General features: G+C 48.7%; 1 protein-coding gene and 1 long non-coding RNA gene across 2 annotated transcripts; one reads left to right on the top strand and one right to left on the bottom strand.

The window, feature by feature from the left end:
• Positions 1-1,017: 1,017 nt before the first annotated feature.
• LOC117802061 lies at positions 1,018-1,978 on the bottom strand. Its single transcript, XR_004625096.1, has 2 exons — positions 1,700-1,978; positions 1,018-1,111 (listed from the first exon to the last, which is right to left on the bottom strand). It is a non-coding gene; the product is annotated as an uncharacterized LOC117802061 (long non-coding RNA).
• On the top strand, positions 1,960-9,020 carry RRM2 (ribonucleotide reductase regulatory subunit M2). The gene is made up of 10 exons (XM_034659918.1): positions 1,960-2,283; positions 2,364-2,438; positions 2,793-2,936; positions 3,237-3,353; positions 3,919-4,052; positions 5,710-5,804; positions 5,928-6,061; positions 6,751-6,855; positions 6,942-7,055; positions 7,133-9,020. The coding sequence occupies exons 1-10, from the start codon at positions 2,026-2,028 to the stop codon at positions 7,283-7,285; spliced, it is 1,329 nt and encodes a 442-aa protein (XP_034515809.1). The 5' UTR covers positions 1,960-2,025; the 3' UTR covers positions 7,286-9,020.
• The last annotated feature ends 6,335 nt before the right edge of the window (positions 9,021-15,355 follow it).

Below are 15,355 nucleotides of genomic sequence, written 5' to 3'. Positions count from 1 at the left end.
GAGCGCGACCTCTCGGAAGTCGGGGGCGGAGCCTCTCTCTGGCGGACCAATCGTGGAGCAGATGTCAAAACGGGCGCGGAAGAGAAATAAGAAAGGACCGCAGTTAACCGGGAGCCCGGCCGCTCCAGCGCATCCTCTCCAGCTGACTGGGCCTCCTGGTCTGATCGCGCGCCCTTCTCTCTGCGGTCGCCAGGGATGGAGGGGAGGCACTGTAGGCCAGAAGCCCCGCTAGGCGGTCTCCTCTGGGCGTGACCTCCGAGCAGAGCCACGTAGCTTTCTGCGCCTGCTTCCTCCTGTGAAGTGAGAGCAGTAAAACCCCGTAGGAGGCAGGACGGGACATGCCCAAGTGACTCAGAGTTGGGAGGCAGTGAAGGGGAGAATGGCGACCTTTCTTTCTGCCTCGTGGTACTCGTCTTCCCAAGTTCTCTGCAACGCACGTGTGTGATTTCGGTGGTCAGGAAAAAGTTAATCTGAACATGAAGTCATACATTCTGGCTAGCTCACAGAGTAATACTTTACGGTTCCTGTACACACGGAGTATAACAGGAGCTTAAGCACGTGGTGCCTGAGAGCAACCGAAAGCACTTCGGTTATTGATGATGTGAAATTGGAATGCGAATTGGGTATTAGAGGATACCAAGGAATCCTCGATAATTTTACTAGACGTGATAATGGCTTTATCGGCCATAAAATTATCACTAAAAATAGCCATTTTCTGGAGCTGAACGCTGAAGGAAGGTGAAACTGACCATGTCTGGGAGTTGCTTTAAAACTAAGGATGCTAGACCGAAGTTTTAGCCATTGCTTTGTCTAAGAAGTATGATTGTCACTTTCTCTGAGGCTTGAGAATACATTAAACACAGTAGGTATGTGGTACTAAGAAATGGAAGAAACAGACCCAAATGAGGAGAGGATCGTCCCTACCTCCCACCTCTTTATTATATCTAGAAAAGAGTTCGTAAAAAGTCCAGTGTTTCTCTTAGCAACAGCCCTAAAAGTGTTTGCAGATGTTGGAAATTCCCAGGTGAATCATTTATTTCTCGGATCCTAACATTTCTTTCTCTTCATTCCTGGCATTTTGCCACTTGCAGGGCAAATGTCTGTGGCAAATCTGAAAAACCAAATACAAAGTAAAATGAAAACTGCTAATAAAGTCTTGTCTCCCTCATGACAATGCAGGTTTCCAATTTCTTCAGGCTACTTGTTGCCCAATAAGCAGTAAATGGATTCCCAGTTCTTCAGTCTTTCTCAGGATTTTTTTGCTGTCTAATTTTAAAATGTGTTGACATAGGGGACAGGAGCCTGACAGCAGACACAAGTTCAGTGGAAAACTGCACCAAAGGCCCTCTGTGGTATTTACTTAACTCAGCTTTACTACGGACTGCGTATTTTACAAGAATTTTCGCATTGATCTCATTTTATTAATAATCCCACAGGTTAGGTCGGGGACAAGTGCCATTTCACCATGGAGGGCACTGAATCTTTTAGCCGGGTGACACGTCCAAGTGACACAGCAACTGCACGGCGGGGCTCAGTAGCTAGTGACCCTAACCGTTAGGCAGCTCTGTTGTCACCGACCCTCCCACAAATCTGCCGGAACTCGAGGACCCGTAAACCCCCACCCAGGTACACGTATCTAAACGGTCGCAACCCCGCGCTTCTCTCGCAGCCAGGGGCGTTCCCAGGCATTTGCACCAACCTCATTTGCAAAACCACTTGCCCCGACCCGCGAAAACGGTTCAGGGGTGGGGGAATCCTCTCCCGCTCCGGAGCGGCCTCCAATCGCGTTGCTTTATTCAATCCCGAGCGGTTCCCGGATAAGCGAGTCCCGCGCGCGCCACGGCCACCGAGTCGCGCGGGGGCTGTAGCCCTATCCCGGGGGGGCGCCCGCAGGGGCCCCTAGCCCTGTCCGCGGGCCCGGAGGTCCCGGGGGGTGCCGGGGGAGTCCCGGGGGGGGTCCCGGGCGGCGGGTGGTCTGCGGTCCCGCGCGGCTCTCGAATCGCGGACGTCCGGCCGGTGCATCCAATGGGAAGGCGGCGTCTGGCCACGCCCACTGTGCGCGCCCCTCCGCGGTGGGCTTTTAAAGGCCGGCGCGGCGGCGCGGGGGCTCCCAGGACCTGCGCGCCGCCTCCCCTGCTGTGCCCCCGCGCCGCCGCCGCCGCCGCCGCCGCCATGCTCTCTGTCCGCGTCCCGCTCGCCACCATCGTGGACCCCCAGCAGCAGCAACAGCAGCTCCAGCTCTCGCCCCTCAAGGGGCTCAGCCTGGCGGACAAGGAGAACACGGTGAGCACGCGCACGCCGGGCCAGGGCGGCGGGGGGCCTGTGGGTCGGGAGCCTGCCCCTGACCGTGCGTCTCCCCGCAGCCCCCGGCCCTCAGCGGGACCCGCGTGCTGGCCAGCAAGACCGCCAGGAGGATCTTCCAGGAGCCCTCCGAGCCGGTGAGTGCCGGGGCAGCCGGCGGGAAGCGGCCTGTGGGGGTAGGGGGCGCCAGCCGCCTCTTGGCGCCAAAGCCTCATTGTCTCCTCCAGGGTTTCAAACCCTAGCCACTCCCCGGCCCGCGCTTCTTTCCCGCCAAGGCATTCCCTTCCTGTCCTTTCCTCCTTTACACTTCCGCAGATTTCCTCCTATTCCTCTGTTACATCCCGGTTATGTTCTCTGTAGGATACATGTGTGACAGCTGACACACTGAACCACCTGGGATGGCCGGTAATTGAACGCACGAGGCCGAAAAAATGGCAATTTCATGTAGTTCGCCCTATAATTAGCATTTTCATTACTTTCTCACCCAACAGGAAACTAAGGTACTTGCCCCCAGCGTGGAGGACGAGCCACTACTGAGAGAAAACCCTCGTCGCTTTGTCATCTTCCCTATCGAGTACCATGATATTTGGCAGATGTATAAGAAAGCTGAGGCATCCTTTTGGACAGCTGAAGAGGTAATCAGAGTCAGGAGCTGGTGACTTAAAAGGAAGTTTAAGCATTGCCCCCAGTTCTGGATGAAGCCCCCTGCAGTAGTGGTTGTAACTTGCTTGAAATATACTTGACCCTTCCTCTTGTTCCTCTTGGGGATGGTTGCCCACCGAGGATGTGGGCTTTTCTAACTGGCAAAGGGAGCTGTGCATGGGAGGGATGTTCTTGATCAAGTAGTGTCGGTAGAGTTACAGGAAGGTTTAAGATTTCTGTATATGTGTGAGGCCCCTCATGCTTAACGTCCCTTGTGAACTTCTAAACTTCAGGTGGATCTTTCCAAGGACATTCAGCACTGGGAATCCCTGAAGCCTGAGGAGAGATACTTTATATCCCATGTTCTGGCTTTCTTTGCGGCGAGTGATGGCATTGTAAATGAAAACTTGGTGAGTTTTCCCAAAAACATCTGCTTTCATTCACTTCAAGATTAAAGAGAAAATTAATTCCGTCTCCTCATCTTTTAAGTTAGAGAGTTGTAAGCTAGTAGTGCTGTTATATGGTGTTTCCTGTTTTATAATAGCCTTTGCAGTTGTTTCTTCCTTATGGTTAATTTTTTCCCCCCACTGGCTCTTGAGAGGCTCAAAGACAATGTTAAGTGGGAGTAAGAGGTTTACTCCTTGTGGCTATGACATTGCTTTCCTTTTTGTGGTTTTGCTTTTTTAATAATTTGATTCCATATATGTCTTACTGTGAGTGGATCCTTCGTACAGTGAATTAGGAAAAAATGAATTGATGAGTGTTCGCAGGATCCCTATAATATAGATGTTATCTATTTCCTGATCTGTAAATTGAGCGCGTATGGCATAAAATGCCCAGCTTTACCACAAAATAGTAAAGTATTGTTTCTAAAAATAGAAACAAACCTTATAATGGTACAGAGGGAGTGTGATGTATCCAGGATCCTCTGACTGAGTGTGTGCCCAGCTGACCTGTGATGTGTTTTACCACTAGGTGGAGCGGTTTAGCCAAGAAGTTCAGATTACAGAAGCCCGGTGTTTCTATGGCTTCCAAATTGCCATGGAAAACATCCATTCTGAGATGTACAGTCTCCTCATTGACACATACATTAAAGATTCCAAAGAAAGGTGAGTATTTGGGTGGCCTACCAACGTGTTTAGGACTCACTGATTGTTCTTGTGTTTTCAAGTTTACATAGGGGTAGAAGAATGACGAAGTGACTAAGCAGACAAAGCAGTTTCTACTGCCCATGGTCCTGTCTGCTCTGAGGAGGAGGCCTAAACTCACTGTAGCCAGTCCCTTAAGAACAAAGTTAGGAGGTTACTCCATTATTAGAGGTGGAAGTATACTGTTGGTCATTCAATCTAATGCCTTGCTTTGAAAGCAAAACAAAACGCATCCGAAGAGGCTGTGTACGATGAACTAAATCCTAGGGTCTGACAGTTTCTACTCGTGTAGCAAATCTGTGGACCTACAGTGTGTAACTGGGGCGAGGTGGAGGGGATTGGAGGGCGCACCTGAACAGAACGTGCCTCTCCTCTCAGAGCTCGTAATACAGCGCAGAAAACCAGACCTCGAAGTGAGAGGAATTCCGTAATAAAGCAGAGGCAGCAGTTTGCTGATAGACCAGTTTAGGCGCAGGACTGTGGAAAGAGATGGTTTGCATTATGGGATCACAGGGGAGAAATAAAGGTAGCTTCGGGCCCATTTTACATTTTCAAGATTGGAGAGGAGGAGAAAGTTAGAAATTGCTGTCTGAGTGGTCTAGATACTAAGGTCAGCTTCAGGGTGAGAGTCTTGCATGGAACAGAAGTGGAAGGGCTGAAAGGTAGGCTCTTGTGGGTAACCTGGAAGAATGTGAAGAGGGAAAATGAGTAGTGGCTTGGAAGGGCTGGCAGGACTGGGGAGACTCTTTGCGGGGTAGGAAGGTTTGAAGACATTTGTAGGCAGAAATGAGGAAAGATACGGATAGGCACGACCTGGATAGATAACCAGAAGGGGCAGGATCAGGAAGGTGTGGTGGTTAAGCCTCAAAAGCTGGGGAGAGGCAGACCCTGGTCTCAAGACGTTGACACGGAAAGAGAATGAAGGGAACCATATGGTCTGATGGACCTTGGCTTCAGAGAACAAGGTCGCCTGATAAGGAACAGGCTGGGGAACATGTAGACTCTTAAGTGGGGAACAGCGATACATTGGAGGTGGAAGAGGGTAATAAGGAAGACCCAGGTAAGTGGGGGGCCAGTTGATTTGCTTTCCTGATCTGGGACCATCAGTGCAGCATAGAATTATAGTAGGAAGCAAACTCATGTTATTGTTTATTGGCTTTAATTATTTTATTATATACATATGGTATTTGGGGCCCATATAATTGGCCTAATGATATAGTCTGGTGAGGAAGGTGCTATCTAGGGAGATAATGGTCAGCATAGCTTGAGTAGTCTTAACAGTTAAGATTTTATGGCTTCTCAAGTTTAAAGATAGGGCCTGTAAACTTGGCATGACCTGGGCTTGATATAATTAAGCTGATAGATGCTTTTGGTGTAATGCACTGAGACTTTTAATGTTAGTAGGTCTCGGGGCTCCCTATGAACTAAAGAATACCCAAATTAACAGGAGCCAAATGAATGTTGAAATTTTAAAAAGAACACTGGGGGAAAAGCAAAAACAGTAATGAGAAAACATTTCAGTTTGAGTCTTGATTTGCCCTCGGCCTCAGTGTTGTGCTCTGGACGTTTGTGATAGAAGGTCTTTGCTGTAATTGCTGACGCTCTGGGTGTCTACTAGGGAATTTCTCTTCAACGCCATCGAGACGATGCCCTGTGTAAAGAAGAAGGCAGATTGGGCCTTGCGTTGGATTGGGGACAAAGAGGCTACCTATGGTAAGGACACCTCTGGCCCCGTGTCCACCTGAGCTTCATCTGAGTGACGTCACTGGTTTGTGGCCCCTCCTTTGTGCGTGCTCAGTTGCTCACTAGAACTGTGTTGGTGTTAACTCTTCACAGGAGAAAGGGTTGTGGCCTTTGCCGCTGTGGAAGGAATCTTCTTTTCTGGTTCTTTTGCATCAATATTCTGGCTCAAGAAACGTGGCCTGATGCCTGGCCTCACGTTTTCCAATGAACTTATTAGCAGAGATGAGGTGAGTAATTCACATAACAGGTTAATGTGCACCCCAAACCCCTACAGCTCTTGGGTTCACTGATGGGAGCTCAAGATAAAAGATTGCCTGATGTCCACATTTAACATGTGAGTTCAGCCATATCCCTACTTGGCAGAAAATGAAATAGTTTAATTTACTGAAAGTATTTGTGTTCTCAACACCTTCATATGTCTTCTGCACCGTAGGTGATGGGGTGTTTTATTCTTTTTGCCCAGTATTCTGTATGATCCTACTGTACTTCCAAGTTGGTCGATACACATCCCAGTGAAGTGAGAATCCATTCTGGTCCAGTGTACGTCTTTGCACTTGGATTAACCTGGAGGGGAAGGTGAAGATGTCCAGATGTTATTTAGTTCCAGTTGGCGAGGCCAGGGCCGTGAACCCTGCCATACTTGGAGGCCAGTGGGCAGATCTATTGGTCTTGCTTTGTAAGAAGTTCTTCCCTCCGGTATGTAGGAAGGTCAGCGTTGAGGGCCTTGGGTGCGGCTGAACCGGCCGTGACCTTCGCAAAGCAGACAGCAGTTGATGTCCTCTTTCCTCTGACAGTTGAAGTGCTTACGGCCTCACAAGGTGTAGGAGGAGAATGCAGAAAAGGGGAAAGCCATTTCCTGTTTCCCGTTAACGATAGAAGTCTGGTTTTAATAGTGATCTTGAACCTTTTCTTCCAGGGCTTACACTGTGACTTTGCCTGCCTGATGTTCAAACACCTGGTCCATAAACCTTCCGAGCAGAGAGTGAGGGAAATCATTATCAATGCCGTTCGGATCGAGCAGGTGGGTGGTGCATCGGGGTCTCCCGTGCTGGCTAGAAGAGGTCTTGATGCTTCCGTTTTATTGAGAGGCTCTGTTTCGGTCCCTAGGAATTCCTCACGGAGGCCCTGCCCGTGAAGCTCATTGGGATGAATTGCACGTTAATGAAGCAATACATTGAGTTCGTGGCAGACCGACTTATGCTGGAGCTAGGTTTTAGCAAGGTAAAGTATCGTTTACAGCCTTCTGGTTCTTCTGGAACTGGTGTTCCGTATTTAAATTTTCCTGTGCACCTTTTCAGGTTTTCAGAGTAGAAAATCCATTTGACTTTATGGAGAATATTTCACTGGAAGGGAAGACTAACTTCTTTGAGAAGAGAGTAGGCGAGTATCAGAGGATGGGAGTGATGTCAAGTCCAACAGAGAATTCTTTTACCTTGGATGCTGACTTCTAAGTGAACGAAGATGTGCTCTTATTTTGCTGGTTTTTCCCCTCCTTTCTCATCCAAAAAAAAAAAATCAGCTACTTGAAGTGTATCAAACCAGCTACACCATGAATTATCCATAATGTTCATTAATAGTATTGTTAAAACTGTGTAGCTACCTCATAAGCAAGCCTGTTGATTAGTGATGCTAGTCGTCTGACTTAGAAAGAAGCGTAGACGAAAGCTACTCGGATTCTTAGGCAAGACCTTGGCCGTGTTTGGCTTTTGCAGGTAAGCTGGCTGTCTGTGAGTTCACCATGGCTCTTAGTGGCAGTCAGGGCTCTACGTGTGGGGACCCTGGAGTGAGTCTGAACCAGCAGGATTAATCAGTGACTCCAAGGCCGTTGGAAGGTGTCAGCCTTGGTGCTTCAAAGCAGTTTTAAAGTTTACTTACTGATTTGTATATAAAACTGGCACTTTACACCCAAATAAACAGAGTTTGTACTGTTGAAATAAAGGCCTGATTTAACCTAGTTTGGTTTCTAACCCAAATGCAAAGCCTTCTATTGACCACTAATGGGAGCCAGTCTGGAATTTACTAGGTGACCAAAGTCCGTCAAACATGTGCAGATCAAGCATGTTATTTCTATTCTTTATCTTCTAGAATGAATAGATGTGCTCTGATTCAAAGTCAGTCCTGCACATACCTAGGTATCAGCCAGTTGGTGCCACAAAGACAGGTTGTGGTTTGTATTTTGGAGGCCAGGTTGAGTGTCGTGGAATGAGAGCGAGGGGAAAGGAGCTTCTGACCTTAAATCATTGGCGCTTGAAGTGTGACGCAGGCTGTCTGCTGGTCACCTGGCAGCGTGCGAGGGGCAGCGTCCTCTTATTTCTCAAATTTTCCCCAACCTCAAGGTCTCACCGAAGATCCTTAGATTCTTAGCTATAGAATCTGAGACGATTTTGTACATTGATTTTCCAATCATCCTTGCACGAAATGCCCCATGGACGATCTCGCTCCAATTAAGCGGCACAAGTAGGACTGAAGTTCGCTCCTGAAAAGTTGAGCATGTATTCCGATTTGGTTGAATTTGTAAGTTGGCACTGTTGACCTAATGCATTTATATTTGCTACATGTTTTTTAAATTAGAAATTGTTTTTGTTTTACTGTGTATGTCCTTTTATATCTGTGATTCATATTTTGAAATAATTATCCAGTTAGCACAGTTCATGATTGAAGCAGTTAGTGTTCGGTGCAGTTACTTTCAGCACCTGCCTCAGTCTGAACATTTTCCTTGTTGGATTCCTGACCTTCAGGAGAAAACTTCGAGTTGCATGAGCTATATTAATACATGCTCTCTTCACATTGTAATTTTAGGTCGATAGTATAAAATAATATACTTCATAGGGCTAGTATGAATCGACCTGCCTTTGTTTTCCCCTGCTTCTCCTACCCACCCCCCCCACCCCCCAAAAAAACCCAGCCAGAATGTTAGGTGGAAGGTGGTGGATGATATGCACTGATCCTTTGGCCGCATTTGTTAACCTGTTGTATTGTGTTGGCTGATCACTGGCCTGTTCTAGTGTCAGTTTTTTCATTTATTGTATAAATTGTCAAGTAGTCAATTTAAAAATTTCTGTAACAGGGGCTTTCAGTCTTTTAAATTATTGTTACCTAAAGTCAATCCAGATTATGTGGTTCTTACACTTGTGCAATGCAAAAGTGAATAAATGTTTTTGCCTGGTGTGTCAGGTGCAGGTGGAAGTTGGAAGTCAATTTTAGGATTTGGCCTCCCCATTAGTGTGTAACGGAAGGATTCTTTTCTGCCAACTCTGATTCCATTTCCTGATCTGTTGAAAAGGAAGCAGATTTTAGTCCAGCGTTTCAAAGTCTCAAAATTGAATGCTGCACGGGGTTAAATGAACTGTTCTCTTGTCCCTTCCTTGACAAATTAACTTGCATTTCAGTTTAGAAAGAAAAAAACGGAAGTATTTTTCATGAAGGCTTATGTGTTCATTTGTTTTTCATCCGTTTGTGGGAGGGGCCTTCTCTAATGCCTGTCCTGGCACAAAGTCTGTAGGAGACAGGTGTGTCTGAGAGGTGACGGTCCAAAGCGTGCCCTACGCTGCTCCTGGAGTTTGTAAGCCAGGATTGAAGGAGTTTAACTTCCCAACACCCCTGGGTGACCCACTGCTCGGCCTCCGTTTTCCCAGCTGTTAAACAATGGGGGTGGGACCGGATGGGGCTAAAGGTCTTCCCAGCTTTGTTCTTCCTCTTCAGATTGAGCTGCGTGGACTTCTTTATGGGCTTGGATTGACCCCTCTATCTGTAAATGGCCTTTCCTGGCCCGCCTTCCTAAAGCCTTTGTGAAATCCTGACCTCGTATATCCCGCCACTTTCCACGTGCAGTTATCTGTGTGACGACAGCTGCCCGCAGGCACCGTTCTGAGGTATTGGAGGTGAGGCTGGGGGCCTAGCCCTCCCTGTGCAGCTTACCTTGTCCTCAAGGAGGAAGCCGATGCGTGAGTCAGTCTGTTAGTGAGCCAGGGCAGGGAAGGAGCGGCAGAGAGCTTGAGGTGGATGGGAGCATGTAGGAGAGGTGTGTGTTCAGGGGGTGACTTGTTTCTCCCTGGAGGGGGATGGGGGTCTCATCCAGGTTCCCTCCCTGTTCTTCCTGTAAAGGCTCACGTAGAAGGCACATCCACATCGGCATCCCCCGTCAGCATGAGGCCTCCAAGGATCAGGCCCCGGTGAATGAGGAAATTAATTGGAGCTGAGTATTTTGGGGTGGGTAATCTCTTGGGAGCAGGTGTGTTCTGTGTCTTAGAGGAACCTGGCAGAGATCTTGGCCTTTATACCCCAAGGGCACTCTGAATGTCATTTGATTTGTAATGTGAGGTTGGTGGCAGACCCAATGGAGGTGTTCCGGGCAGCTATGCTCTCAGGATCAACTCTGAACAGCTTCCTGCAGTCCTGTTTCACCTGCCATCCACCTATGTCAGCTGCCTGATCTAGAACACACTTCCCAGACTTCACTTAGAGGACCTATATCAGCTTAGTGGGGTTGGGTCACGGAGTCAGAATTGTCTGCTTGCCTGTGATCTGACCTGAGTGCGGGCTCCTCGCACAGCTGGAACTGGGTGGGTGTTTGTTAAGGCCATCGTGCCGGGGAGCTGACTGGCTGTTGATTTGTGCTACTGAGGATGAATAGCTCTGCCATTGTGGGTCTGGAGATCCTGATGGTGGTTTAACTCTGCATAGCAGTACGGTTCCAGCTCCCCGGGGAGTGGCTGTGGCTTTGAGGGAACGGGATTGTATGGCTTGGGCTGTTCCAACCTAGAGAAGGCTGGTAGCACACCACCCCCTGACACCCCTCACTTCTGTAGAGGAGGCTAGCCTCCTGGTGTGCTCTGGGCTCTTGAGAAAGCGTGTGATCAGTGATGGCCCCTGTCATTCCTGGGAGGGGATTCTCACATCAGAATGTTTTCTCATGAGAGTGGCTGAACCCACTGTGGATATAAGGTTCGGGGACCACAGTCCCCTTGGCCTGGCTCTAAGGACCGGAGTGGTTCCAGCAAGGGAGCAGACTGAGGTGACCTGAACACCGTCCCAGCTTCAAACACCTGCCAGTGATCACAAAAGTTAAGTGGGTATTGATTTCCTAAGAAAGGGGAATTTTCAGATGCTGGGAACAAAGACAGGGACTGGGAAAGCTTGGGCTCATTGCAGCCCTGGGGGTTGTTATTCATCTCTTTGAGAAACTGGGGGGTGAGGGACCAAATACCCCCTTGGATCTGGAGGGGAGGGATTGACCTGCACTAGGGGAGGAGCTAGAACCAGAACCTGCTATCCAGCCGGAAATGGGGCTAGGAAATAATCCCACTGGTAGGGCAGGGAGGGTAACCTTGTTCATCTTTCTGGACTCCAGAAATCAAAACTCTAGGCCTGCGCCTCTCAAGTTTGTGGTCTGGGAACATACGTAATCCCAATCTGGGTGCATGTGATTCTCACAGATGGTGTTCACCTTTGCAAATTATGAAACACCAGAGGAAATCACGTGATTGTAGGAATAATGGGTATGAAAGTCCAAGAACTGGGGCGCCTGGGTGGCTCAGTCGGTTAAGCGTCCGACTCTTGATTTCAGCTCTGGTCATGATCTCCTGGGGTCCTGAGGTCAAGCCCCTCATCCGGCTTCGTGGGGAGTCTGCTTGCGATTCTCTTCCTCTGCCCCTCCCCCTGCTCACACACTCTCTAAAGATAAAGATTTTTTTTAAAAATCCAAGAACTTCCAGTTATGATAGATATAATGGGATCAGAAGGGAAAAAAATGAAACCCCTAAGAACAGAGTATTCTAAAGAAATGGGCAGATTTTTAAAAAACTTGCTACAATATCTAGGAATATAGCGAAACTGGAATTAGAGGTTTTGGAACTTAAAAAAAAATGCTTAGTAAGAGGAGACACAGCTGAGGGTGAATTGGTGCTGGGAAGGGACCTGACGGAATTATCCAGAAGTAGATGGGAGAGAGACGTGGAGGATGGAAGGGGGTGCATTGTTATTTTTAGAGGAAGTCTTCCCATGAGGGACTGGATAGCTAATGTTTAAAGAGATAATGACTGGTAATGTTCTAGAAGCGACTCAATCAGAAAGTGCAGGGAATCCCAAGTCAGATAAATGAAAATAAATCCATGCCTAGACTCATTTGTAGTGAATCAGCAGAGCATATGGACAAAGGTCATTCAAGTTTACAGGAATGGTAGATCTATAAAGAAGTAATTATTAGGCAGGAATTTTCAACAGCATTACAGTCAAAGCCAAAAGGTTATGGAAGCAAATCTTGAGATGCTGAGAGAATAATTAAACTTATTCAGAAGCAAGAGAGACTTCATACAAAGTTCAGTCATACCCCCTCTTCCAAACAATGGCTAAAAAATACACTTTAAGGAGAAAATGGAACCAAAAAAAAGGAGGAGAGTGAGCAAAGAAATTGGTCAGCCTGTGGTGAATCTAAGCACTGATAAAATTAAGCAGTCCCAGAATACTGGACAACATAGCCAGGGAGGCTGTAGGGGCAGGTCCTTGTGCTGTAAAAAGAGCAGGCTAGTGGGTTCACCAGATATGTGACGTCTGCAGTCCTGCTGACAAGAACACCCCAGAGTGTGTCACTTTCAAAGCAGTGGCAGAGAAAGGGTATTGAACGGGGTGATTGTTCTAATAGGCAGAAAAGATGAGAAAAAGCAGAGAGTGGTAAATGGAAAGCCTGATAAGATCAATAGGCCCAATAAATGCGGTAGACTAACCAGTTAAGACCACATAAGCTCAAGACTGGATAAAAAGAACTAACTAGAAGCTGTTTCTGAAAGTTACACACATAATGGAAAGGGGTGGGAAGGATGGGGAAAGCCCCGGGCTGCACTGTGTTATAAGAAAAAAGGACTTTAAGGCAAAAAGGCTTACTGGAAATAGAAGTTCAGATGTGAGAGATGATCTGGGGAGAAGTAGGTGAAACTTTGCACTTGACCACATGGCTTCTCTGTCTGCAGGGTCTTTGGGCATTGCCTTGTCTTGCCTCCCAGGGTCTGATGGTGGCCAAAGGGGGAATGTCTTGTGGTTCTAATCTAATCCTCTTTAAGTCACTGTCTGTTTTTTATCCTCCCTAGTGCTTTGCATTGTCCCTGTGTTTGCTTTTATGCCAAATTCAGTCCTCTGAATCTATATGCAGTTGGTTGGAAGCTCATACCTGGAGCCCAGCCTTCATCGACTGCCTCCTTCGTGTTCCTACCAGACATAAGGTGCCTGGTCCTGTGTCCAGGCAGGACCACAGGGGTGGGGTTCTGAGGCCCAGCGTGAGCTGGGCAGGTGTAACCTATTAGCGGTTCACAACATGAACGTTGCGGCTGACACCATTTGGCCACACTAATGGGATGAACAAGGCAAGGGGTTGGGGCCTGGATGGTGGCTGGTGGCAAGACTTGCTGAGTGGGGATGTCAGGCCAGTTTGGGGCGGGCTGAGCCTTGCAGGATGCGGCCTGACCTGAGTTTACAGGACCAGGACCAAGGCTGCCTGTGACGCAGAGAAGGCTTTTTTTTTTTCTTTAAAGTTTGATTTATTTATTAGAGAGAGGGTGTGTGAGAGTGAGAGGAGGCGCAGAAGGAGAGAATCTTCAAGCAGAGCATGGAGCCTGAAACAGGGCTCAGTCTCGCGACCCTGAGATCATGACCTGAGCCAAAACCAAGAGCTGGACGCTTAACTGATGAGCCCCCCCAGGTGCCCCAGAGAAGGCCTTTCATTCTGCACTCTGAATTGGGTGGAGGTGGTGGGAGGGGAGCTGTTGTCTCTCCTGGCATTGACTAGATGCTTCCGGAGTTGATAGGGCCTTGGAAAGCCTTGTTTTTCCTTCAGAGGCCACCAACTGACCTCTTTTGTCCTCTGTCAAAAGCCCCCTGGCCACAGCCCCTGCTGTTCCAAACTCCAGGCAATGAGGGCTCTGTTCCTCCCAGCCTGAGGGGGAGGGGGACGCTGTTTTTACCCCTAGCTTTGGAGTTTCGGGTACAGAGGGGATGGGGCTGCTCCGGCTACCTTGCAGCCAGAAAGGCAGGCCTGTCGAGTGAGGAGTCCACACCGAGGACAGGAGAGCTGATCTGCGGGTCTTCAGAGAAGACGGGGTCTTTGTGACCGTGTTCATTTTCTGATTCCAGTCATGCCTGAATTCCACTCTTAAGTAAGCCAATAAAGTCCTAATAAAGTCAGGATGTGTGTGCCGCATGCAATCAAGTCACACCTGAACAGAACCCACAGCCCTGAATTCACTGGACCCACCACCACCCTGGGTGGGGGGGCGTGGAGGACAAGCCCCATTTCACAAATGTGTCCAAGAGGCTCCGGGGGCCGTGGGCCTCACTGAGGACCACAGGTAGAAACACAGTGGCCAACCAGGACTGGAGCTCAGGTGTCCCGGCCCCGTGGCCACGTTTTTGTTATTACCCACAGCCCTTTATGAGAGAACAGGAGCCCTAGGCCTCCGCCCCTGTCCCGAGGAAACTTTCTGCTTAGTGGGGATTGTGTCCTCGCCCCCCTTGTGCTGCTCTGCCTCGCCACTGTCACCGTGGCCAGGTGGCCTGTCTGGGCAGGAGTCTCCCCTGCCCTCTCTGGCCCGGGCTTTGGACCCAGGGAGCCACTCCCAACCCGCTTCTGCCTGAGACTCCCAGAAGAGGTCATGGGGCTGTGGAGCCAGCACTGCCCTACGAAGGCTGAGGAGGGGTCATGCGTCACACAGCTAATTGGACTCTCAGGCTTAGCAACGAGGTGGGAAGCAATAACTGAACTTGAAGATGGGAAACAGGAAGGTTCCAGCTGTTTCCAGAAAGTTTGGGGACTAGCTGCCTGTGTGAGGTCTTGCATGGTGCCTCCCCTCCACTTGGGGGGACAGCCTCCCCTGCAGGGGCCCAGGACATGTTTGCTTTGGAAGGTATGCAAACAGGTGCCTGCCTGGGGCTGGTCTGGCCTCGCTTGGGCTCATCTGAGTTTCAGTTGCTGAGCTGGATTTCCACACCGAAGTGGGCCTGTTTCTGTTGGTGCTGGGGGGACAGCGGCAAAAAGGCCGGCTTTAGAAATTGCCACCGTGAGGGGCACTGGCTGGCTTAGTCTGTGGAGTCTGCCACATGTGATTTCGGGCTTGTGGGTTCAAGCCCCATGTTGGGTGTAGAGATTACTGAAAAAAAATAAAATCTTAAAAAAAATTGTCATTGCAAAAATCAGGTGACTAACGCTTGGGGTATTTTTTTAAACAGCTTTGTTGAAATAGAATTACAGACCATCCAATTCACCCATTCAGAGTGCACATTTCATTGGCTTTTCTATGCTCACAGAGTTGTGTGACCACCACCACAATAACTTTAGAACACTTTCCTACCTTCAGAAAGAGACCCTGCACCCACCAGCAGTCCCTCCCCATTCCCCATCCACCTCCCAGCCCCTGGCAACCACTGGTCAGAAGTTCTGTCTCCGTATACTCAATAAATAGAAGTTATTAATGGAAGAAGTGCTTGATTTTTATTTCTGAGAGATCATTTAGAATGTTAGAGGCAACAAAGAGGTG

The sequence above is a fragment of the Ailuropoda melanoleuca genome, chromosome 4 (genome assembly GCF_002007445.2).
Source record: "Ailuropoda melanoleuca isolate Jingjing chromosome 4, ASM200744v2, whole genome shotgun sequence".
Classification (NCBI taxonomy): Eukaryota; Metazoa; Chordata; class Mammalia; order Carnivora; family Ursidae; genus Ailuropoda; species Ailuropoda melanoleuca.
This window is presented reverse-complemented; position numbering and strand designations above follow the sequence as displayed.